The sequence below is a fragment of the Branchiostoma lanceolatum genome, chromosome 11 (genome assembly GCF_035083965.1).
Source record: "Branchiostoma lanceolatum isolate klBraLanc5 chromosome 11, klBraLanc5.hap2, whole genome shotgun sequence".
Classification (NCBI taxonomy): domain Eukaryota; kingdom Metazoa; phylum Chordata; class Leptocardii; order Amphioxiformes; family Branchiostomatidae; genus Branchiostoma; species Branchiostoma lanceolatum.
In genome coordinates, this window is record NC_089732.1 from 7,263,157 (window position 1) to 7,290,141 (window position 26,985).

The 26,985-nt window shown below is 45.3% G+C and overlaps 1 protein-coding gene across 3 annotated transcripts; it reads left to right on the top strand.

The window, feature by feature from the left end:
• The first annotated feature begins 3,643 nt into the window (after positions 1 to 3,643).
• Positions 3,644 to 26,985, top strand: LOC136445275 (transcription factor cwo-like). 3 transcript variants are annotated; one of them, XM_066443191.1, is made up of 6 exons: positions 3,644 to 3,847; positions 15,516 to 15,792; positions 20,203 to 20,319; positions 24,307 to 24,430; positions 24,620 to 24,729; positions 24,919 to 26,985. In XM_066443191.1, the coding sequence occupies exons 2-6, from the start codon at positions 15,766 to 15,768 to the stop codon at positions 26,230 to 26,232; spliced, it is 1,692 nt and encodes a 563-aa protein (XP_066299288.1). In that variant the 5' UTR covers positions 3,644 to 3,847; positions 15,516 to 15,765; the 3' UTR covers positions 26,233 to 26,985. The 3 variants fall into 3 exon arrangements, with proteins under 3 accessions (XP_066299288.1, XP_066299286.1, XP_066299289.1); XM_066443189.1 differs by lacking the exon at positions 3,644 to 3,847 and adding an exon at positions 12,987 to 13,145; XM_066443192.1 differs by lacking the exon at positions 3,644 to 3,847 and adding an exon at positions 12,987 to 13,145 and having other exon boundaries at positions 20,203 to 20,313.

Sequence of the window (26,985 nt, forward strand, 5' to 3'; positions counted from 1 at the left end):
TCAGGCCGCACATCCATCACAGCCTCTTACAAACGACAGCCCCTCTCATGCGTTTGTCGTGTGCCATAAATCAGTCTAGTCCGGCGCCACAACTCATCTGTTCTCGGCTGCTCCCGCGGCCACGATCGATGCGGCGTCGCCAGCCAGGCGGGGAGTGAGCGCGCCTCCGTCCGAGAGGAAGGGCAGAGAGATACGGTCAGCCTGTCACTCGGCTTTTTCTCTACAAGTCTCATTTTTCTTTCTCAGTTTGCCGAGGCTGCTATCAGACCCAGCCATCAGCGGCTGCCAGTTGCGTCTCTGACATCTGTTGAATATTGGGAAGCCTCCTCGATCCACAGACGCCGGGATGGCGAGGGATGCGCGCCGGTTCCTTGAAGACTCCTTCCACCTGTCAGCACTGGTCTCTCCATGAAAAGCGTTCAGCTCGCGGGCGTCCGACTAATGAAGGCCATCAGATACAGACTGACAGCTGGCTCTTTTCGCGGTAAATCCTCGGGTCAAATGTGCCGATACTTCCGACGCCAGGATGGCGGGGAGGGCGAAGCCCTGCTCCGAAAAGAAGACTTCTGACATACGGCGAACCCTTAACCCTCCGTCTCAGACAAGCCCACTCTGAACGAGGACGGCTTAATTGAAAGCTGTGTTACTTTTTCTCCACGCGCATACATCGTAATTCACTTCAGCACTCACATCCATCACGCACAGTCGCAGCCAAAGTTGCGAAGAAAACTTTTCAAGAAGTGCGAAACACAAACGGATGTAGATGTGACGGCGGCGTACAGGAGGGTTCTGTAATGACGTTAAAGCTGGCGGCTCACTATCTCTGATTATCTCCAACATAGATCATCGTTTGTGCTCTGACAGCTGACAGCTCGGCAGCTCCAGGACCGACACACCGACGCCACCCCTACGGGGTACTGAAGCCACGCTGCGTCTACTGCACCGGGAAACAATATTACACGCCGGGACGTCAGCTTAATCACGTCCCTGAATGATGTCGCGAATTAGATGCTACATATTTCTCGCACGTTCTCTGCCGATGACAGCCGAATCACACGTTTAATACCAATGCGGGAAAATTGTATTCATGTATTTATTTACCGCCTGTTTTTCACGGGATTCATCATTGTTGGTTAACTAAGATAAAGCACACCTGGTCCCTTCTGGGAACCAGGAAACATAAAGATAAAAGATGCAAAGACAACAAACAGAAAAGCCGCAGCAATTGGGAAAATGAATACAAATGTCTAAGTTTATGTGTTTATCAGATCGCTTCAACCCACTACATGTACTTTTACTCGTGCGGAAAATTGCAGTGGCAGTAATAGCGATGATAGTTATGGTTGTAACACTCACACGGATGCAGATACAGGGAACTGGTATATAACACAGCATGGTTAACACAGCCGCCTCAACATCCGACATACGAAAATAAGCGATATGAGGGGATTGAAAGTTATAAAAGGGAGCTAAAAGCCGTAATCTCAACAAACAGAGGTAGCATATTTGTTATTTGTCATGGTTAAATCACACTAAAGGGCTGTTTGGTTGTTGGAAGTTTCTACAAAACAGCAAGTCCCTTGTTACACGTTCCACTTGCTTGATCACAACTTCAAGTAATCTCTTCTCAAACAGAAGACGGAATAGCCGCTGATTGTATTCAACCGAAATGTTCCTCAATCTGACATATACGGTCCGGAGAAAAGTATGCTTTATATATAAGAATCATGAACTTCGCTCATTGATGGAGGACAGAGCCGAGTGAAGTAGAAGAAGCCATTGTCCCCCGTGTTGGTATCGCGTATGTCCCCGTTAAGGTTCAATACGAATCGCGTTGGTAAGAAGAGACCAGCTTAAAATGAAGGCAAAAAAATCCCAAATAAATACAAAGACTCAGTATCTGACCGTTGGTGACGTTACACGCATGGCAGTACATGACAGGAAAAAAGAAGTTTACCAAAGAGCAAAATATTTAGAACACAGAAATTAAGTGACTATTTCATCCGGAACATTGGTGATCTGGAAGCTTCCGGTACTAGTGACTAATTTCTAAACTCCCAAACATACTAAGCTTAGAAAATCATCCCTATCGAAGCCTTTCAATGACTCATAAGAAGTGACTCACGATTGTTAGAAAAAGATTTGAATAAATGTGTCAGCTTGGCATGTGACATCAGATGGGACGTCTGATTGACGATCGGATCATAATTTGTCGTGATGCCATGACGTCATGCAATGGAACAAAAGGTACATCTTACCACATTGTCCCATTTTTTATATCGAACAGACCAAGGTACTAAATTGAGTACAAGTATCTTTTAACAGAGATACACCTAAATTAAACTTGTCTATGGTCGCAAATTCATATCGCCAGAGGCGTCTTTGCAATGACCCAGGAGTCGAAAGACGCACCCGAAAAGATTTCGAAGATCAGAAATAAACCCATGAAGTATTTTACCCTTAAGACAAATTGATTAAGACGATGGTTGGGTGCATAACAAGTTGTCCCGTTTTTAATTGACAGTGCACGACCATGCACTAGTACTCCATGTTAACTTCTCATATCACCTGCACAACTTTCATTCCATATATATATATATATATATATATATATATATATATATACATATACAGTCGTTCGGCTGAGTATTTATTATACACATGAACCACTAACGTATGCCTAATGTTGTTCCCAACATAAATCTGCACTACTATAACGTCAACGATGATATTGAGGATCAAGCCATCTGAAAATAGAATCACCAATATTCTTATCAATACTTGGTCAGGGTGTCCCCTTTTCCCCATACGTTGCTAAGTCTAGCTTTATGGTAGAAGCCTTATAACAAAGTATACATAAGCCAGTAGAGACATAGTTATGTCTCTCAATTGGGATACTTCTATTAGTTATTTATACCATTTTTTTCTGAAATGGAATATGTCTGCTACCATAATTTTATATGGACTTTGGTGACGTATTTGATTTTTAGTTTTCGTTTAATTGCTTTGTCACGGATACACATAAGCACATATGCACGCAAAGAGAGAGAGAGAGGGAGAGAGAGACGGAACAAAAAAGCGTAACAGTTGGCAGAGAGATGTAAAACTCCTTAAACTAATTTTCAAACGAAAGAGTTGTGGCGGCCGCCGCAGCCTATCTCGATCTTCCCCGCTTATCTTATGGAATCTCCCGCGGTGAGCACCATTTCCTGTTCGGTCCAATCTTGGGAGGCCCTGACGAGATACCGACGCCAGGATGGCGGCGTCAGGAGCGACTCAGCCTTCCTTCGAGCGATGAGAAATGCTCCTCCCGTCTCACCTAGCCTCTGTTTTGACGTCTTGAGAAATGATCCCCCATTCCTACGTCTTCACGCCCCTACTTCTTTAAGAGTGTTGCGGAGCTGTGATGGGGCAGACACCGTGATAAGTCACGACCAACTCCGCTCGGAAAAAGTTTTCCAACTTTTTTTTTCTTGGACTGTCATGCGCGTAAGAATGGAGCGCCTTTCTATGAAGAACGACCCAGATGGTATCTCTTCGCAGTCAGCGTTTTGAGGGATGACGTCCTCGCGTCTGCTGTAATATCCTGTATCTCACTTAACGGCAAACTTGCTGAACTGAAATCAATTATCCTCCGCCTCAGCAAAAACTCATCTCCGATCTTTTCTTGGGCAGTTGATTCGGCGGGAATAAATCACGTGCAGGGCCCGCTCTAATCCGAGTGGACTAGTCGGGCTCACACCGGGACGCCTGATCAACACATGTGGTGAGAGGAACCTGACTGGGAGACTCGCGACCAGACGACGCGTCCAGTAATACGGCTCTCCCAGCTAACGTCCCTCATCAAGTAAGTGTCATTTCTTACATAAGGCCTCCGTGTACTTGATCTAATAATCTTTTTTTTTCTAATCTAAAATTCAAGTGTAAGTGTACCTTATATTAGTCCCCGTGCTCTAGGTGAAGGCGTACAGAAAGCACATGTTAATCATTCAGCGTTTACTAACAGGAGTTAATAGAAAGATGGCAACTACACTCTACCCACGAAGAAAACACGAAAAGGGTAGGGTAAGAGACATAAGCACAATACCACAGTTCTTCATAATGTAGAAAGAGTGTTGTAAAAATTAGCATCTGCTACTAGGTGACAAGAGTTGGACATCAATGATGTTTCTGGTAAGATTGCCAGGTAAGATTTTCACCGAACTTAATTGAGAAATTCTATCGTGTATCCACCGTTAAGAACGTTACACACGTCTGCTTAACAAGAATCTGGCACTTTTCCGAAAGGTTGTCCCGTGTCGTGTTTGATAATCATCAGTGACGCATCTGGTCAGGTATCTCGTCTTTTCGCTTTTAGAATTTGCGACATGAACGTCAGAAAAGACGTCGTGCTTTTCTATCTTACCTCATCAAGAATGCTTATTACTTGTGATATACATCCAAGGCTAAACCGTCCTTATCAGAAGTATGTATATATTCAGAATGGGCTTATTTCGGTCGTCGGCTCGTAAAAACCTCGCACATTTGTGTAAAGAAAGTTCAATGAGTATCTCTTATGAGGCTCCTTCACTTAGTCGTTGTAATAAAGAGTTATTGTTTCCTCACACTTCTATCTCGGCACGGGACCGGTTCAAGTTATCCGGTAAGCCCTCTCTCGTCGCCCGAGGAAAGAAGTTATTTGGAAACGTTACTGAGACAGAAAAGACGGCGCCAGTCACAAATCGAACCGCCCCATGCCAAGCGGCGATAACGCTGCTGAAGTGAAGCTGTTGAAACTAATGTGGCCGGTCTAACATCGTTTGTTGTTTATATCTCCGCATCGTGAGTAATAGAACGTTTGCTTTTGACTCCTCTGCACCGGATCGCTTTGAAAACAAGACTTCTGCTATTAAACATTATCTTACCCCTCAAGTTACTAACCTTTGCTCCAACCGGTGTTTGATGATGACAAATGGGAACATTGCTTCTCGTCGACACCCTAGATATCAGAACCACATGAAACAGATTCTAACACTGTTATTGATATGAGCATCTTCGGCATCCATGTACACAAATAAGAAGAAAAATACGGCATCTCCTGCAATCCGCAATCTGGAATTTGTACATTTATCTTGACATGTTCTTTCATTTATTGCTTCCGCGTCCCACAACGATATTTCCAGTGATTTAAACTGGGGTTAGTGGCTTTTCTGTGATCGCGAAATGGCAGTTAAACAGTCAAAGCTGGTACTTGTGAGGATATATCCCCGCCTTGCTCTGGCCGTTAGTCTTAAATCGCAGCGACCTCCGTTTACGCGGCACTTCTACTAATCAGTTGAGGAAGCAGGTCGTTGCTTTGTCTGTGTTATTTTTCCAAAGAGGTTGGTAATTTTGTACTTGCGCGGAGACACGCACGCGTGAATGGATGGGTACAGAGCATACTGTAGTTTTGTCCCGTGGACTCGTAAGCTTTCTTTGCTCTAATTCGAGCTGGTTACACCGTGATAGCGAGGAAATTTAGAGTGAGCCGTTGCAGCGACAAAACACCATAGGTTTGTATTTCTGTGCTACAGTGATGAGCTAACATGCGCCAAAAGTGCAGTATAGACAAAGGAAAACTACGGTGGTCTGGCGGGTAGTACTAGTTATCTCAATTCTGCATCGCAAGGACGAAGGTTTGAATCCAGATTTGCTTGCTTTCGGTACGCGGCAGTCCTTAAATCAACAAACCCACCACACTTCTTCAAGACAAAGGTATTGTCGCGCCCTAGCGTGCGCTGCGTAAGACTCTCTAGCTACCACCGCAGCTTTGAAGTAGACATTCTAAGTACAGAGCTACTTTACCGGATAGTCTAATGGGTTCCGTAGCTCAGATTCAGAATTAACGCCATGCGGTGCACCGTGCTTGCCATGTTGTTTGCAAGTTACTCCAACTAAAGCACATTTCTTCTAGGCTATTCAAAGTTTGTAGGGCTGGATCCCAACATCTTACTTGTTTCTTTCATTTTTTTGGTCCGATAGTTTCGCAAGAATTATTGTTCTACGGATGCAAAGCAAGTGAATTCAAATCGACATTAACAGCTTGATAGTAAAGATGAGCGTTTCGCAGCCACGGCTATGTTTAAAGCGTGGTCAAATTTGTCGCAGGTCGTCGTACGATTTTGAATTCGGTTGTGACAGAACCAACTAGCAACAAGGATGCAAGGCAGTATTTTCGAACTTCCGTGACAAGCTGAATTTTGCATGTAGGGCACACGCTAGACTATCCCAAAGTTTGCGGTCTTACGATAATCGTACGATGTATTTGGCTGGGCACTGGGTTGTTTTGAAATTTACCTTCTACATCTATTTAGAAACTTTTAGCGGTTGCCCATACCATGTTCTGTTGTTGTCTTAACTTGGAGCTTGAAAGTTGCGCTAGCCAAACATCCCCTGCCCCCACGTTTATCCATCGGGTCCACCAAAGTGCTTACAATGCCAGACAAAGAGTGATATAAACACGGACGTTACGTTATCATATCGACAAAGGCATAATGTTGAGGAATGGTATAGCGGCGAGGGACGCGCTAAACGCTCGTTTTGGCGGCTCCAAGTGTTCATAAACTAACCATTCATACATATCGTCATAAATCGTGAGGAAAAAATGAACAACGGGAAGCAAAAATGCGCGTGTTTAAAACTCAGGAATGCGTGAGTCAGAAAAGTTTGTTTTATGTTGTTTTAGTGCAAAAAAAAGGAAGCTACTGATTAAATGGTATCTTATATATGAAATTGAACATTCGAAGTAAAAGGATTAATCTATCTATTTATCTGTTTCTGTTTTCTTTTACCAGGGTGGCTATCTCGGTGACTGGGCGCTGCATGCTTTTCAGTGAGCCCCTAGGAATAGAGTCGGTTGCTTTGAGTCGAAGAATAGCATATGATTTTCCCCGAAGAAAAAATGAAAACAAAATTATATAAAGCAGATGAAAATCTGAATGCCGTATATGGAGAATAAGTTTGAGAAAACAGCATAATATCACTGCTCTAGATACAAAGAACATGGACTGCCCTGGCCAACCGCCGAAACACGAAGCTGGGTTGATCCGGACGTATACATGACGTCGTGCCGTTAAAACGAATCGGAGTGGACGCGTTAGCCCACTGTTACGCGCACGTAAAACTTTTATGTCCCCGTGCATTTTTCTCCCGGTCGTCAATCCTAGTTTTTATTGCGACAGTCGGGTGGGCTAGGTCGAAAAATCCTCTGGGCAGTTCCCGCCAGCGAAAATTGTTTTCCGGAAATTTAGCGACAGGACGACAGTTTCATTGGTCATAAACAGAGGATCAACGGGAATACTTCCAGTCGTATACGTGGCCTTTCTGCTCGTATATTTTACAAGCGATTTCAAATCACAAAGCTATCAATCAGCGTGTGAATCCGAGCGGATCTGATCTGGTGTAATTTGTGTTTCAGACATCAATTCAGTGATAATTTACATCATCTCTCGGCTAAAAAGGACCTCTCTTTTCGGACCTGTCTCTCACTAGCGTCTTTCGACAGTTGGTGCACCACTACTAATGTCTCTTACGCTCCTCGAACACTACAATCAAAGTTTTTTCGATCCTTTACATTGCTTTCAAGCTCCACAATCGATAAATATATCATCCCTTGTATTTTATAAAAAACTTGGTTGTGAATGTCAGTTGAACTATCAGAAGAACAGGCACACAAGATTCGCTACAGATTCGGGATTGTAGAACGGGGTTGTCTGGGTGTGCCTTCTTCCAATGACTTCTATCCGTATGATTCACATTTGTGGCGTAACTTGAGATACGATGTAGATACACGTTATTTCTTATTGAAGTATGAATTTCGGGAATTGTATTTTGTATAAAACTTGGTTGTAGTTGCCTGTTGAACTATCAGAAGAACAGGCACACTAAATTCGCCACAGATTCGGGATTGTAGAACGGGGTGGTCTGGGTGTGCCTTCCACTTATGACTTCTATCCGTATGATTCACATTTGTGGTGCAACTTGAGATACGATCTAGATACACGTTATTTCTTATTGAAGTATGAATCTCGGGAATTGTCTTGAGAAACGTCCACCCCTATGTCCGTCCGCGGCAGCCGAAGTTCCGGCCTCAATCTGTCATGGCGGAATTGCACGGTTTGCAAACCGTCGCCAGACGGATTGCTGCATGCATGGCAGATATTGTCGTTGACCTGGTCACGACTCTGGAGTGATTGTGGCGGGAATTACGTCTCTGATAGCCGACTAGTATCTGTAATTTGCGGCAGGGTCCATAGATCACGGGCGGTGGAAGTCCACACGGCCGCGGTGACCACGATGCGCGATGGCGCGCTCGGCTCACAGGACGAATATATCAACGTACGAGAAAACTTTCCGTAGCAAAATTTCAACTTTTGATCCTAATTTCTGCTCTGAATCGACGGTCGTTTCACCGAAATCGTCTTTGTATAGAGCAGCATATTATTTTCTCTTTTTGTGGTTTGGTTGTTGTTAAAATGTTATTACCTAACATCTACATGTATACACCTTTTGCCACAGAATTTCAACTTTGGATTCTCATTTCTGTTATAAATCGAAGGTCTTTTTACTGAAATACATTCGTCTTTGTATAGGGCAGTATATTCTTTCTCATTTTGTGACCATTGTTAAAAATGTTATTTCCTTACAGGTGTACACCCTTTGCAACAAAATTTCAACTTTTGATTCTCATTTCTGTTATAAATCGACGGTGTTTTTACTGAAATGCATTCGTCTTTGTTTAGAACAGTGTATTTTTTCTCTTTTTGTGGTTTGATTGTTGTTAAAAATTTTATTATCTAACATGTATACACCTTTTACAAATCCAATCGGAAACAGCAATTTTGTAATGCTCATGCATAACATACCATTGTTGTGCTGTTCTGACAACAAAATGTTGGCTGCTGCCGAGCTCACTTTAACTGTATTGAATTGTTTATTCTAAACGACGCGGACTTCTGAATAACTATCACTAACTTTACACATAAAACTGTAAAAACGTCCAAGACTCTTTTCTTGAAGTGTTATGTGTGCCACAATTCCAAGTTGGCCATAAAAGGGCAGCGATGACTCGGTTCCCTTTGGTATGCAGATTCCCCCCAAAGGTTGCCGTATCATTTCTGCTGGATAATTTATGAGCTCGCACCAGGAGCGTCCATTACGTCCCGAGTGATCGACAGGCATAAATTTTACGACGCTACCACTTCCGCGTTTACTGCCTGATTTACTCCGAAATCCCGCCACTTCGCGCCACGCGTGCTTAGAAAAACTGAACATCACACTCAAACTACAGCCTTTCATACCTGCTGTTTCTGTTCCTGTAATCGACAAAGTCGCAAACAATGTTAAGGTTATGGCTCTTGTTATTGGAGGTATATATATGGTAGATATTCCTTCTTTTTAAATTGGTACATCTAGAATTGCGCACACGCCTTTGGTAGTCGACGCGTTACCGTTAAGTGCCCATTAGATTTTGAATTGTCCGCAGTTTGCGCGACTTCCGCGCTAGGATAGGCAAGTAGTAACGATTAAAAACCGCTTCATCGTACAGGGCCGTTCGACCGTACACTGGATAGCAACACTTCTGTCAGGAGATCTCCTACTCTGCCCATCTCCCGTCGAAACTAGCCATCCGGGGAACACGCGCGCATCCATCTTGTAGAGGAGGCACGTCGCTGGCTATCACTGGCGCCATTAGGAGGAAATACAACGCGACGGGTCCGCCACGCGCAAAGTACCCATTCATTTCGCCGCGAAGCACACGTAAAGTTTTATTGTCACATCTGTTTTAACTGTCACATTAGCGAGTCCGGGCGGGGCGGAGTGAGGGTCCCACGGGACGCACACGCACACTGCAGGCTAGTCTAGCTGCGCATCGGGACCAGCTGACATCGAACAAGGACAAAAATAATCCTTCAATGTTGACGTTGACAGCACAAGACTTTTTGACGAGGGGCTCCGAAAAAGGAAGCCGGGAAAAGAGAAACTATTAGAGTAGAGGGACTCTTGAAACAGATGTTGTGTTTTGAAAGTGTTGTGATGAACACAATATAATCCCTGGTTTCCGCGAGCTAAATCACAATCACGCTAACCCCTTCCACGATGTTTAATGAATCATCCCCATCACCGGGCACGTGCAGCTTTTACCGACCATTCAATTCCTCTCGGTAATTCATCCGCTGTTATCCAGTTATCTGCGAACAGCGCGCTGCTGCACTGGGAAATGTAAGCTTGTGTAAATCCGCTGCACGGTTTCACAAGTAGCATCACCAGAAGAACCAACCGCGCAAAAGTAATCCGTCCAGAACGATTTCCAACGATTTGTTTTACAAGTCTTTGATGTATTATGTAACGGTTGCTTTTAATAAAAGAAAACACCTTTCTCAACGGAAATGGTTATTGTTTTTGACGTGTTTTAGGAATAGCATGTCTGCTACGTACGACACAGTGTGTCTATTTTGGCATGAGAAGTTGAGAAGCGGACAGGACGTGTGGTTTATTACACCTTGTCATATAGAAACAAGCAGCTGACGTCCCAGAAGACCTCCCCCTGTCGTTTCCCGCCTGAACTGCGCCCATAAACTGTCCATCAGTCACCTGTCGGCCGTGCCGCGCTTCGGTGGTGGCCTGCCTGTTAGGGATCGTCCGGTCTTCCCGATACGCCGATAAGAAGTCATCTATTTGTTGTGTGTCTGAGTAAAGCTGTCGATGATCTCTAACTACCAGATAGATTTCAGCAAAGCCAAAGAAACCTTTTGTGATATATCGAATTTCGGCATTCAAACTGCTCTATCAGATTAATTTAGCAAAAATCGACGACATCCGCGAGAAAAAATTCTATCATTCTCCATAAGACTACATCCATTTCAATACTTTCCAGGCAATTCAATTCAATTTTGTAGTTAAGAGTAACAACCTAGACATAAATTTGCAGTTTTGTCGACATTCACATTTTTGCAGGGAAGGCGTAAAGGCGCGGGCAAAGTTCCAGACCAAATTCGATGCTCCTTCTGTTTGTATTAGGAAAATTCTGCTCTTTTTAGATTCGCAACTCTCCTTTAGGCTTATCTTTCACAGACGTGTTGTTGTTTTCCGATGAACTACTTCAGACCGTAATTTTCCGTCCTCCCGGAGTACGTGTTTACGGGCCTCTCTCCCCACAGACGGTAAGAACCCGTCCCTCGCGTACCGAGGCGGCGGCACTCCATCATCGGCTCGTAAAGCTGCTGTACAGGCGCGCTTCCATCCGTCACGCCGGTGGGTTTCATACATGCTGGCGCCGGGGCGGGGCTTCAGCCTCCCTCCCTCCTGACGGATGAAGATATCACCGCTTCTCAAGTCCGCGTCAACAGATAGTTCACGCGGATGTTTCTCGGAACAGACTGTATCACTTTCACGTGCAACGCTATTCTATGTCATAGTCTTCACTTCAAATAGTACTGTAAACGCAGAAATGTTCGCGGTGGTTCTATGTTCGCGGTTTTTGCGGTGAACTCTTTACCGCGATCTTAAAACCACCGCGAAAAGCCGTTCCATTGTGTGACTGTAGTGCTACTATTGTTTCAAACGTGAACTTTAAACAACCGCGAACACTCCATTTTCTCCCTACCGCGAAATTAAATCCCCGCGAACATTTCTGCATTTACTTGCATCTCTTCTTCTATCTTCGCAATACCCCCAACATGGAAACATAGTTCGATGCCAAGTTACATGGATCTAGTGAAATCATTTTATCTTAAAGATGTTTGCCTTGAAACATAAGGACTGTGTGATTTCAATTTTAGTCGTGGGGCCTACTTTTTAATATAGACTAACGTAAGCATATACTGATATAGCATAACTACACAAGTGTCAAATATATCATAAGTGCCATTCCTTATCCCCTCCCTCATCACAGCTTAATTACCCCGGCAACCTGTCATTTCATTCCAGATCGTCGTTTCATCGAGTTCGCCAGACATTAATCATAACGCAAGTTCCTTCGCGCATCGTGTTATTTAGGGAACATAACAAATGCGGATACAGATAGACGCCTTGTATTTAAGAAAGAGCCTCATCTGCAAAGGATCGAAATATTAGTCTTTTCAACCCCCCCCCCCGTCCGATACACAAATATGTAGCATGTGTACCTACATGTAGTACAGTTGTCCGCGATTTTAGACAGAGTAGGGTGATAGGGAGCATAACATATGCGTATACGGACGCCTTATATTTAAGAAACAGCCTCATCTGCAAAGGATTGAAATCCCAGTCTTTTAGGTACTAAACGCGTAACGCACAATATGTAGCGTTTTACCTACTAGTACCGCGATTTTAGACAGAGTACAACACGAGACCGACAGCACTCTCCCCTTTCCACGTGCCACTCTGCCGTGATGTATCTGCCCACGGCTCCATCTGTCAGAGTTTAAAAGGCTCGCATACATTTCTAGGGCGCCGACGGGACAGCCTTCCATCCCCGCCGCACGTTACCGGATACGTTACTCGGCCGTACTGGCGGATCATGTTTGCTTCTAGAAAGTGATTTTTTTCCTTTCAACGTTTCTTAATATTTCTATCCTTTATTTGCGTCCATCCCCTTCTTCTTTAACATGATTTGGTAAGTGTTGATATAGTGTGCTGAAAAACAGAGTACATCGTTTATTTGTCTCTTTTTTGCCTTTTAAATGCTTTATCTTATCTAATTCTAACTTCTAAACGTCGTGTCTGGACGGCTGTAGTCTTGTTCTTTCCTGCTGCGATTCCCGTATTGAACGCAGAGGTAGAGGAGACGTATGCTTTTCAATTACCTAACGCCACACACCGTTAGCCCGCCAGCCTACCCCCTCGTCATTTAATAAATGGACGGTCCCGGCTCACGTGCGCTGCCGGCCCTGTTTACCCATCAAGTGCCCATCAACACATCTGTCAGGCCCGCGGCCCATAAATCGGGAGCGTCGGCGCTCGCACACGCCACTTCCGCCTTCGGACTCCCCACACGAACATCGCACGAGACACAAACCTGCCGTCTTCACGCTAGGCTCGCTCTCACCGCGTGGCCTCCCGAGTCGGCCGCTAGGAATTCCTTCCAGGGTTACTGTAACCGCTGGTTCTGCCGATAGACGCTGTCCGTCCAAGGTGCTGAATTCCTGGTTGGTGTAATTTGTCTTTATACTTTCCCGTTTGAGCGTCATTTTTCACGACGCGTTTTGCGAACTGACGTTACAGTGATTGTTGTCGCAGCGCAAAATCAGAATTTGTATAGTGTTCTTTCCATAAAGATGTCTGAGTGGGCAAATCTGTTTCATTGTTGCATTTCGGCGTTGCGTTTGACGTTTCTAAAAGAGACTAGTATCGGTTATGTTATGGTACAGGTAACAAAACTGCCACAGTCGACAGATATCCACAATTTTCATAGCCAGCAAAATACAATTTTCTATTAAGATGCTGCAAATGGCGTTACTACACAAACTCAGAACAAAAAGCCAATTTCACATTCTTTGTCCGATAATTTCACTGTGACAATGAGAAATCATATTTCATGCGGAAAAATCGCATAAATCAAAAGTGCCAAATAGTTCCACATCTAAACGTCACTATATGATATATCTAAAGCAAGTGGGATTTAAAATCATATGCATCAATCAAAGATGATTCCTACGATTCAACGTGACCGAATCCGATTAACAACACCACAGCTACAGACATCGTCGGATGAGGCAGATATCAGCGCTAGGGACACGGCAGCAGCCATGGTCCATTTAGAGACAGGACAAGACGAAAATGGCCATTGAGAGCAGTCATTATTGGCTAATGTCCCGGCCCCAGGAGGCCGTCCATGGCACCGCCGCGTGCCACCCTGTCATTAGTCTACCAGAGGCCTGTTTACACGCGTTAGGCCAACTCAAGTTAATATAGGAGAAAACCTAGTCATTTCTGTTGTAAGTGTGACCAATGTACCCTAACAATAGCCTCCACCAGGCCTTCCTACAGGGGCAGTACGGATCGTAGAATTCGGCAAAAAAAGTTCAATAATGGGCGGGGAGAGTCAGTCAACGGGAAGGTTAACATTTCCCCGTCGGATTGCAACTGTAAATGAGAAGCTATGGTGGCCAAACTCTCCTGGCAAATATTCTCCCTATTGCCGGCGTAGTCAGTTTAGCAGAGACTAGCCTAACAATAAGACTTTTGTCACTGAAAGTAATCTGATGCGAAAATGCGTCTGCTTTGTAGCTATACACGAGACATATCCTCGTCAAGACGCAAATATGACTGGAAATTTTATCTAATTGTTTTAACCCCGTTCCCTACATGTCGTTATCGTTTCTACCAATGGCGACATTTCGTGTGGAGTCTGACCGAAGGATGACCCCCAGGAAGTCGTGCCAAATGTGAACTTGTCTCCTGGGACTTTGTCCCTCGTTAAGGTGGAGTCCTCTAGGCGAAGTCACCTTCCCGTAGCGTTGGTTGACTGTGGCGCAGCTTATATCTGCTGTATACAGTGCGGTAGACAGCTTTTGGGGTTGCAATATGGATGAACGAAGACTTTTATTGCACATTTTTGCCACACTGGGCTAAGTACAGGATACAGTTAGCAGATACAAAATAAAATAACTATCATTAGATCAATTCAATATCTCCTCGCTTTTCAGTTATAGTAGAGATAAAAGAACAGGCCATGTTTCTCGATGGACGACTTGACTAGTTGCATTAGGAATAGGAATTTTTCTACATTACTTCAATGCATGAAATAGGTTTTGTACAAGCCTATACAGTTCAATTCTCTCTTTGTTAAACGACCTACAGAACAGATCCCTGTTGTTTTTGTGGCCCTTGCGGGTCTCGGAGGATAGCGCGCGAATTGTCAAAATGACGGACTGTCCATTCTGAAAGTGGCTCAATTTTCTACGAAAAAGAAAGTGTCATCCATTTTAGAGCAGCGCCTCCGATCATCTGAACATCTCGTGAGAGACGCGATGAGACTAGGAGCATCGTGTCTGTCTCCTTAATGTACACAATAACCTTCTTAGAAGAAGAAAAGACACTTCCCTGAGGATTTTGCGTCTTTGTTTGGCAGCAGAGTGGGGACGTGCATACGATGGCAAAGCCAATTTTGCGACATCAGCGTGTGGTGCATCTTTATGGGAACTGTTGGGAAAAATTCATTTTCCATGACCATGTCACCGACGATCACTCCAGTCTTCTAAAAAGTGCAGACAATATGTGTTTTCGTAAGAGATGCGTTTTTGTGCGTGGCCGTAAAGATTTGTTTTTTGGCTTCTTCCTCTTTTGAAACTTATTCATCATTCTTACAGGATGCAGCTGAGAAAACTGCTTAAAGAGGAAACACTAAATTTTTGCATTTCCATGTGACTGTCCTTTTTACCAACCAACCTGTCCATTTGATTTCAAAGTGTCACATATACCTTAAGATAAAGCTTCCATAAGATTTGGACATTTCTATCGTATCTCTGTGACATAAAGAATCGATTGACGAACCCTAAATGTCTTATCTGTTTCAGATAGGACACTTCCCACCTCTGCGATTGACACAGTAGGAGGCATCAACTGTCGATATCTGGGACGCTCAGTGGGAGCTAAACCAGACCAGGGCTCCCATTATCTCCTCCAGACGTCAGCACGCGGTGTGGGGCGCTATCTTTAACGTACCGAGGTGTGACTCAGCGAGTCCAGGTCACCAAAGTGTCGTCCGCCGACCTCGTGGCCTCTGCGCCGGGCAGCGGTGAGGGGGAGGCCGGCAGCAGGACCGACATGGCACCCGCCAAACGGGACCAGAAGGTAGGAACCATTCTCATTGTGTGAAACTATTGTTTAAAAAAATCCAGCCTGCGCGACTCATGAGTTGCGTGGATCACGGTTTTGTATTTCAGCATACTGTAAATGCAGAAATGTTCACGGGGATTTGATATCGCGGTAGGGAGAAAATGGAGTGTACGCGATCGCGGTGGTTTTGAGTTCGCGTTTGAAACAATAGCAGCGCTACAGTCACACAATGGAACGGCTATTCGCGGTGGCTTTACGTTCACGGTAAAGAGTTCACCGCGAAAACCGCGGACATAGAACCATCGCGAACATTTCTGCATTTACAGTATGTCTCTATCAGCACTTTGGGGTTAGGCTACAGGGTCAGTCGACCGAACGACCGTTATTATAAAGTTCGAAAGTACCAACAAAATAGCACATGAAATATTTATCGTATCCAGACAATTGACCTAGAAAAACAAGTTTTTTCACCGTGTATAAATCAAAACCCTTCAATACCAAGGCGGTGCACCAGGACTTTAAGAAAGCATTAATGGAAAACCATCACTTAGACGAAACATGTTTTAGAGGAGATACAGTATCGATGATTTGAGACGGGCCCCGAGATTGGCGTGCGGCCATTCGGGTCGTCCCTCTGATTGATGCCGGGCGACTGATTTCTGTCTCAGGGACGAACGAGCCATTTGATCCAATTTATTCGCGCCGGGCAGAAATTAAGCAAATAACCATACATTACACGTTGACAGACCATCCGACTGACGTGGCGACGTTATAAAAGTTACGTCACCGTCATCAGTTGTGAGGTAATTACTGTAAGGATGTAAGACAGCGGGAAAATGGACGTTTGTGACGAGTGAAGGCAGTGTCCAAGCGCCTCGCTTCTCCAATAACACGGCATTCTCAACTCCGTTGAAAGCCTCAAGTTGAACCCAAGATCCTCCATTCTGTACTAGACAACCATTATCTTTGAGAATAGTGGACATTAACTTCTGTATGTTGTCTCTCTAAGAAAGAGAATTACTTGAAAGATGTAAGCTCAAGACAGCGGCAATTTTGCGTTTGTTCCAGGCCAACGCAATGTTCCAATCCCTCTCCCCTCTATAAATCTAATAACGTTTATAACAGTCTCAACCTGTATGTAAAGCTTGATTGTTTAACAATGAAGAAATGACTACCCTTGTATATCACAATACTGGACAATAATTTCAGCATGGTATAGTCTATCTACGTATGTTGACACGGTATCTAGCTTTCTTCAAAGAGGAGCGTATTATTTCCGTTATAAGATCGGTAAGACGGAATTGACGCATCATCTGAAAGAATGGCACTATCTAACGGCGTCTAAAGACTGCCAAAGGCTACGCGCACGCCCGCTCATGCATTCCCGATGATAACAGATAATAGATGGCGGGTCTTTTCCCTTCCTGGTGTCGGATCTATACTCGGTAAAAAACGAGCTTGATAAGCCTAATGAAAAGATAAGTGAAAATCGTTGCCGCGAGTCTCGCCTACGTATTTATCGAACGTGGTCCGCAGTGTGTGTCTTTGGGTGGGCTGGATCGTAGGCTATGTTCGTCTAAAGCCCCCCTCTCACTGGTCACGCGGCACGTTGGTGACCTCGCTGCGACCGAGTAATTTGACACCGGGCTAAACGAATTTCATCGATAAAAAAAAAAGAATTTTTTTAAGCTTTGTGTGATTTTTGTCTTTTTAGTCATACTTGTTTGTTTTGCATGGTATTCCCATTGTAAAGTCAAGGCTAACTCAAATTCGATCTAGGACGCAGTGAGGTCGCCAGCGTGTCGCGGGTCCAATGAGAGGGGGGCTTAAGGGCCTGGTCACAGTCGTCGTACTTTCCGCCATACGATCGCACAATGATGACTTTCTTGAGGTAGTCGTGCATGTGTCGTACAAAACTCTTCTGTCCTCTTATGAAAAACGTTGCCTTAGATGTTTGCCTGTGGTTGGTTCTGTTGTCCTGCTTGAAAAGTATCAAAATCGTGAGATGGCCTATGACGAATGTGACCACGCCTACAACGAATGTGATAGGAGTCCGCAAAGCTTACCCGTGTGCAGCCTTCTCCATGCTTTACAGCGACATCGGTGTGGCTGAAGGTGGCTGTATCCAGCCTAACAGGCTACTGTTCATTCAACTTGATGTCACCACTGATGACTGTAACTCTCACCTGCACGGTGCAACATGATTAACTGTCAGGTTTCCAGAAAAGTGCGCAATCGCCTATCATATGCCAGGACATCGTCTCTGGACAAGCCACGTTGAGTTGTATTTGAACGGCGTATGCAGTCAAAAGTCCTTATTTACACACAAAAAGTTGTCACAAATCTAGTGTACCTTAGCCTGGGTGCCATCCTATTTTAACTGGGGCTCCTACATTCACGAATGTAGGAGCCCCGGTAGAAATAGGATGGCACCCAGGCTAAGTGTACCTAGCGACAGATTCAAGCCACAAGAACTGAAAATCTCAAATTTTCCAAAACATCGCATGCTTTAAGTCAAAACTGAAGGTACTCTAGACCGAAGGAGACAGCACAGCACAGTACGGCACTAGCAAAGCATCACCTAATGCAGCAATGGAGATAGAAACGACATCCATAAACACGCAGAGTTCATTCACCCAAACCAAACGCTCCGATAAAGATGATAGACATGGTACGGAGCCAAAACTGATGACATACTACATGTGTTCACTGTTAAAATCAGAAATAGGAAGTGTCATTCATTTAGACAGCGGAGATAAGGATAGAAGTTCTAATCCTGATCTTTTTTCAAACTGGTTTCTTCTGACAGAGGATAGCTTGCGGACAGAAATGCAAGACAGACTTGGCCCAGACTCATTCTTTTTTCTGTGGTCTTTCCAAGTTTAGTTTCAAACTAGACAACTTCTTCAATTTACAGGGTATAGCCATTTAACGTTTCTATTGAAAAACAAGAAACAGTCATGGAGTAGCCTATAAGATATCAACTTCAGATTCCTCTGTTCTTTTGGCACGGTCGGACATTGTGACAGCTCGGGCTATGATGCTGTGCTGTGAGGAACAGCTCCGGCTGTGATGCTGTGCGGTGAGGAACAGCTATATGACTGTGATGCTGTGCGGTGAGGAACAGCTATATGACTGTGATGCTGTGCGGTGAGGAAGAGCTCGGACTGTGATGCTGTGCTAAGAGGAACAGCTCAGGCTGTGATGCTGTGCCAAGAGAAACAGCTCGGGCTGTGATGCTGTGCGGTGAGGAACAGCTCGGGCTGTGATGCTGTGCTAAGAGGAACAGCTCGTTCTGTGATGCTGTGCGGTGAGAACAGCCCGGGCTGTGATGCTGTGTGGTGAGGAACAACTCGGAATATGATGCTGTGCGGCGAGGAGAACTGCCGTATATCTCACATATCGAAGCCAGTACGTGCGGCAAGCGGTCTGCTGACAGATGGGCGATGTAAGTGGAGATGGCAGGGCGAACGCTTCCTTTACCGCGGATCTGATTAAGCGATAGAAGGCGACGACGCCTGGCTGAACTCCGACCTCTCTGGGGACGTGGAGGGTCAGGGGGAGGGGGGTGGGGAAGGCGGAGGCGACCGGGTACAACTGAAATCGATCAAGATCGATATCAATTCGACTGGAGGTTGAGAGGTAGTCGTACCTCGCCCTCCCGGGGTTAGAGAGTTGCCCATCTGGGATGTGCCACACGTTTCGCTCATCCCACCTTCTCTGGAATAGTTAGCAGCACATTCGTAGCAGGGTAAGTGGCCTTTAGAAGCCTAGCACCCGCGTGTGCAGAACCACTTTGCGACGCGCAGCTTTAAATACAACATTTCGTTCCGTATATGTTTCATGAATGTTAATGCCCTTTTCAAAGGATGATGCACTTTTATGAGCTTGAAAATTCTGAGGAGAAAGTTTTCGAAAAAAAAAACCGTCAAATCTAGCTGATTAATGGACAACGACAACAACACTTTTACCGGCGATTACTCTATCGGGTTGCGATGTAGCTTAATCGTGCCTCTGGGTTGTTAGATATCTCCCAACTGCGCGATCAACATGCAAGTAAATCTGGATAAATGTGTTCACTGATAGAAAGCATCACAGTCATCGTTTTTCATGATTGACGTCAAGTTGAGAGATGTGGAAACTGGGCCCGAATGGATTCTGGTTCTCGACGTTACGTGGAAATATCTAGTGATACAAAGCTACTGATGAATCAAAACTTACATCGACGTATTACTCTAAAGCGGAAAAGCGAACAAAGTTAACAATCATTTAACATTTATCGCACAGTACATGTTAGGCATTAGTAAAAAAGAAACCATGAAAGTGATTTCATAGTCGCCTAATCTAAAATGATATCATGATAAAATAACCATTGATCCGGTTGTGTTTGTGTATGTAAAACATCTGCTTCGTATTTTTACACAGGAGATTTCTTCTCATAAGATAGTCGAGCGGCGGAGGCGGCACCGCATCAACACGTGTATCGCCCAGCTGAGCCAGGCCATCCCTGCGGCCTTCTCCAAGTCGGTCAACAGGGTATGTGTGAGTATAGTGATGCGTTCATTACGTCATAGCACGACCTTTTGTCAAAATGTTATACTGTATTGATGTAAGGAAGTTTAACATGCATTTCTACTGTGAGAGACGGGTTTCATGGCGTGTGAGTCTCAATGTGTTCCGCTTTCCTTACCAACGTATTCAGAAGTTCCTGTCCTTGGTGCTAAACTTACAGTTGCTCTATAATGTCGGGCGTGGGTTTCAGGGCCTACAGTTTAGTCTGAATACGTCCCGCTTTCCCTAGCTATTCACGTAGTCGGAGGCTCCTGTCCTTGGTGCTGAACTTACAGTTACTCCCTAATGCGTCCTCTCGTCCCTAACACGTACTGTCACTACTGGATGAATGAGAATTTCCGGTGCATAGTTCATCTTCATAGTTTGATTGGATTATCTGTGAACCAATCATCAATGCGGACGACTTGAAGTGCAACGGTTGCTTTGCGACAGCAACCCTACGCAACTCAGCCATCTGGAACAAACTTAGCAAACTTTTCTTCCGCACAGTTAACATTGATTTGCGCTGACAAGAAAAGCTACTAGAGCTTCCTCAGGCATGTGCGCCGCACATTAAGGGACAGGAAGTGTCAAGACAAAGAAAATCTGACCGGACAGTTTTGCGCTTGCTGTGTTTTGCTTAAATCTAGCAGATATCATAGGCTTAGAGGCAGTCATTCAACATCTAATAACTGAAACACTGACGGGAGTTGTGAGAAAACGGAGGCGACAGGTTTGGCAGAACATTACCGCCCAAATCACAGCGTGCCTAATCAGGACGCTCTTCCAGCAGAAATCTCTGTCATTAGACGAAAATCAACATTTCTGGCTAATCCGCGGGATTTGGGCGTTGTCACGTTTGGCGTCGCCGCGGAGGAATCAGTAGGGACGGCGGGGATATGCGCCGCTGGTAGGGACGGCTTACACACCTGGTTTGCTCTGCTGTTGGCGGGAAGTGACCCGGACGGACGAGCCGGTAATTAAAGGGATTCATCCGTCGGAAGTCGGACAGTTTTTCTGCGGTGAATTAGCGGCCGGATCGATGTGGTAGCGAGGCCGGCGCGACCGAGATGTGTGCCGACAGGACAGGTGACATGTTCGATCCACGTCAAACCGCACGCGCGTACAGAGACCGCTCTGTCACCGGGAAACTCTCCACGGGCTTTCAAAACAAATGCGGCCTCTTAGATTTGAAGGGTATCAACAACAACAAAAAAATATTTTGGCAATGTCGAAACAAAAATTGATGTATTATTTGCGTGGTCATAAAATATAGACATCATTCTACTACATTAAACTGTTACTCTGTCTCAATTGGGGAAGCAAAAGCTTTTACTGTAACACAGCTTTTGCTACGAGCCATCACTATTATGTCTGACATCAACAACACATTGGATGACATTCAACTACACAGCCTCAATATGTCCACTTCAGTGCTTTCAATCAAAATCATTTCGTTATCTCTAGTATTTCCATTAAATGCATCACTGTAGTTGTTTACGTCAATCCCTGCCCAGGATAGCTCACTGTCCTGCTGCTTTATCTCAGCTAACTCGATATAACAAGACGGAGATAGATTGTTCAAGGCCAGTGTAGCTGTTTTATAACGTCAACAATTCATGAGATGATCTCCAAGGAAAAGTTTTCGTAGGAAAAGTGTCTTCCTCAAGGTTACCTTAATCAGAAAACTTGGCTGAACTCTTTTATGACAAGCGCATCCCGCAGAGACGTGTTCCTGGGATTTACGAAAAAACAACATTAAAATCACATAAAACCAAATAAGGTATATGTAGATCCCATTATTCCAAGGTTTCGCCTATGGCATCAATAACTTTTATCTATTTTGCAAGAAACAGTTGAACAAAGTGGACGTCAAAGTTAGAATAGTATTTGGCATATCAGACCTTTTATCCATTCGGTATTTATATGTATTTTCACGATTAATCGGAAGTAAATGTTATGAAAAAAAGAAGAAAACTTTCTGTTAACCAAATGACATAAAAACTACCCATTAGTTTTATTGTAGACGCAATACCCACAAAACAATATCACCTTCAATAGCTTGATTAGCTAGAAAACACGTGAAATTAGAAATAACTTTTTCATTGTCAAGGTCGAGGTAACTAAGCGGGATGGTCACACGGAGCGGGGCTGCGATAGGCGCAGGACTTCGCGGGGCTTGTCTCCCTCTCCCATCGCTAATCCGCCGTGTCTGGAGAGGAGCACGCCTCGCACGCAGCACGTAATGGGTTCTAAAGACGGAGTGTCTTGGGGGGAAAAGGAACGTGACAACCGGCACAATTGGATCATTAATAAGGTCGGGAGGAGCGGGCAGTTTGTCAGAAGGGTCAGGGAGAGGAAAACTCGGGGAAATTTTAAGACCAGAGGAGAGCGTTAGAGTAGCCTTGTGACATCACATGGGCCGGCAAAGGGGTGTTTTACCGGCCACGCTATGCGTTGACTACTTTTTCTGACAGCCGATCATTCTGACGGCCGATCTTTCCGATTGCACACACCCCGTAACAGGGTAACTTATTCTCGTCTCGTAATCATTCCCCGGAATGCGCCGATAGACCTCGGCGGGCGAGAAACACTCCCAGTACCGAGGAGATCCCGGGACGGCAACGATGGTCTGGCACCAGGCTAGCGAAGGAGTCGCACGTCGATTTTAGTGATGAGCAGGATTTTCAGAGAAAGCGGGGTTTTAAAATAAGAAAATCAGACCGTCTGATCAGCCAGACCTTTGGAACACCATGCCAGGCATTCAGAAGTAGATTGTTGAAACCGTGCCAAGGATTTTTCTCCTGATGCTAAAGTGTACCGTCTGACAGTTTTAGGAAGGCATTAGGGTTGTCTCATTTTCTGCAACTCGAAACAAAGTCGAACAAAATAGTACTAAAAGCAACTAAATGGGCTAGCCATTCAAAATATGGAAGATTGTGAGACCTGCCTATGTGAGAGTGAACTAGATTCTAAGACTGAGTGGTCGTGTATCCATCCGTGAGATTGGGCCACGCTGTGGGGAGATTGTTGTGAGTTCCCAATACGGCCGTTTAGATTCATTTCTCTCCTGAAAAAAGCGCAACAATACCACTTACATGTTATCAAAGAATGGCGTAGACTGGCTTCTATAAACAGATTGGATTCTATAAACAGCATTTGAATCTACGTTGACAGCTACTAGTACATCAACAGCTACAACAGAAAATGGCAGGGCATTTTTTTCAAACGGAAAATAATCAAAATCGAATCTTCGTCAGAATAACTGACCCACTCTGGTCACGTGACCTTCACGAGCAACTGGTATCAGTTATCTTGAGAAAGATTAAAGGTTTGGAAAATCCGGCGACTCTAAATTTCCTTGAAAGAATATACAACCCTGCCATACTGTTATTTCTAACAACACAGATGAGCTTCCACACTAAGTACAACAGATATCCCGGGCTGCGCAGTTTGCCACGCATGGTGGATATCACAGCTCAGCTGTATGCACGCCAACGAGTCCATCTGTCTGCGCGCCAGCCTCTCCTGTCTACCCCAGCGGGGAAGGGGAGGGCGGGCAGCACGCAACGCTCCACTTGTCAGAAATGATCTCGTAAGATCGATATAAGACTGTTCTCTGGGCATCTGTTCCTTAAGGTCGCACTGGCGGTGGTGATTGGATCAAAATTGAAGGAAGGTGGTGATGATCATCGTGGGTCTCGCTGAACGGTCCTTATGAATATGTCATTCAATATCCGCGCTGAAGCCAGGGTTGACAAGCGAACGGCTGGATGTCTCGGTTCTCGTGGGACTGTCAGCACGTAGGTCGACTTTGATCGTAGTTGAGTCTGAAGTCGATATCATATTACGCCATGATTCTTCTCTTCAATAAAGGACTGAGAAATAAAGGGTTTATTTCGAAGAATGAAGATGATGATAAGAAAATGTGATATCTAACATTCAGTTTCCATGATCTTTTCTTGTTCTTATTTCCAGAGACGGGGTCTTTCCGGGAAGCTGGAGAAGGCTGAGGTTCTTGAGATGGCCGTGTCGTACGTCAAACACATCCAGTCCAACATGAAGGGACAGGAGAACAGGGACAGCAACACTGGAGACCCAGGTTAGGGCGCTCACGTGATGATCACATGATACTCACGTGATATCTAAGTGTCTTAAACGTGATCTGATTTATCCTTTAATGCTGTATATCTAAGTGGTCCCGAAAGTAACCTTTCCGTGCGTGTAAGCTAAAAGTGCGACAGGGTTCATCCTGGATTCAAGTCTAATCTACTTAAAACGTTTTTTTCAGGTGACCCAAAGCGTGACGAAGTTGACATGCGTCATTTTGAAGAGGGGTACCGGGAGTGTGTGAAGGAGGTGGCACGGTACCTGGCGGAGGTGGAGGGGATGAATCCGCAGGTGGGAACTGCTACTTACCGTATCCCCGCCAAGAAGTTCATGTTTTTGCCAGCGTTTGTTTCCTTGTTTGTTTGTTTGTTTGTGAGTACGATCTTATTTCTGTTTAATAACAGGATATCCAGAAGAATTATTTTGTTTTCATCACTTGTGTATGAACACTTAACAAGGATTACCGTGTTTTTGCACTAGGACGTGCGCTTCCTCCGGCTGCTGTGTCACCTGCAGACACGAGGTCCTGCCGCCAGGGGGCTCTCCAACGGAAAGTTCGGCTCCGTCATCAACTTCGGCATCAGGGAACCTGGCGTGAGAGACAACCACCTGAACCAAGGGGCGAACACCAGCGCACAGAGCGTGCCGCTTCCGTCTAACGTCACGGTCACGTCCAGGTTCAACCGAGGTCTGCTCACCAACGGGAGCAGGAAGTGTTCCAGTCCGGTCAAGGCTGCGCCAGAAGAGGACGAGGAGGAGAAGATGGAGGACAAGTCAGCAGAAGACACCGAGAACGCAGACCGCAGGAGCGCCAGTAGTGAGATTGATGTCGTGAACGGTGAGGCAACCGCCCCGGTGTTGTCCCCAACGACTTCCGTCACCACTTCATCCTGCTCGTCTGACGTCACGCAGACGTCACCACCCACCCTGTCCGTCGCGGTGGCGTCTGTAGGAGACAGTTCTCCGACGTCCGAGGCGATGTCGTCGCCGACGTCACCGAGCACATCACCACCCATCTCCGTGGAGGCATCGGTAACCTCAACTGGCTCAAGTGCAACGGTGACGTCACATCCGATTGCCGCAAAGTCGAGGCTAGTCACCATGCTCTCGAGTCCGTGCGTCTCTACAGCTACCACGGGACCGGTGCTGATGCCCAACCCTTTAAGCAGCCTGGCGAACATGCACACTTCGCTGGTATCCGGCAGCACGAGTGGGTTCAGATCGACGACTCCAAGCACGACTCTCGCGTGCCCCGGGCCATCGGCCGGACCGTTGGTGACGTTCTTGCCTCAACTGCCCGTCCCCGGCATGCAAGGCAAGTTGCTCCCCGCAACGCCGAGGTTGGTAGTAGACCCGATGACAGGACAACAGTTCTTCGTGCCGCAGTACATTCAAGTTCCCACGCACGTTCAGGTCAATCCAACGGCAGCCAATCATGTCATCGTTAACCCTAGCCACGTGGCTTCTTCGTCCAATCAGAACCCTTTGAGTCAGGTGATCCCATCCGCCAACCATGGGCCACTGAGTCACATGATTTCCACGTCCAATCAGACGGGAATGAACACGATGATGCAGTGCCCTGCGCTGGTGACCCTTGCCCCCCATAGCGGTCTCCTCAGCACAAGTGTCATGCCGGACACTGCAGATGCCATGAAACACCTTCCGGGACAATACCTACACGGCATACCCGTCGCAAACTTTGACATCCCACTGGCGACACATGCGCAGACACCTCCAGCGCCCATCAATCCGATAAGAGCGCTTGAAAACATCGCCCGAAAACATCCCAGATGACAGAGACCTTATTTCCTTCCCATACCCTAGGCCTAGGAAAGTCCCCAAGCGGAACTTGTGAAAGGCAGACTTTACGTAAGTTTTCTCCAATACTATTGATATCATACGTCCAGTGCTAGATCGAATGGAAAGATCGCTTAAAATAGTCATTTTGTAAATAACAGCAGCTCACCTGTCCGTTCAGGAAATTTTAGAATGATCTTACAAGAGACCGCCATTTTGTTTTCTGATCCAAAAGTTAGTTATCCCGGATGTAAATCAACTCTCCCGGATGTAGCCATTCTGCTAGTGGGCATTATACTCAAGTGTAATCACTGTAATACATTGAACATAACACGCACTTTAATCGTGACACCTGTAAACTGTACGATGTGTAGGTGTGCGCTTTGACAAAATTTGATGTCACGTTGTCAGGAGTTTGTGCTATCGTTTTACAAGATTGTAATTGACTATTTGATAGTACTATATAAATGTTCATAAATGTCTTTGCATGACCACAGCTTGGAATTGTATTTGTCTCGGGCGATTGTACAAAGATGATCTGTAACTCAAGATCTATAGAATGAATCGATACATTATATATCTATCTATATACATGAAACGTTACTTAGACAGATTTTGGCAAACTACTTTTCTCGTTGTGAAGTGTAGTTGCAAAGTATATTCTACATCCCGAAGACTTCATTTTGTAAAGAATTGTGGCATATATTCCTAGTGGGAGGATTCCCTCAATAAAATACATTATTCTCCCTC

Bases quoted from the DNA above. Each gene is read 5' to 3' on its own strand.
- LOC136445275 (XM_066443191.1), top strand. From the start codon at position 15,766: ATGGCACCCGCCAAACGGGACCAGAAG. The intron at 15,793-20,202 runs GTAGGAACCATT...ATTTTTACACAG, and splicing joins CCGCCAAACGGGACCAGAAG to GAGATTTCTTCTCATAAGAT. The intron at 24,431-24,619 runs GTTAGGGCGCTC...CGTTTTTTTCAG, and splicing joins CAGCAACACTGGAGACCCAG to GTGACCCAAAGCGTGACGAA.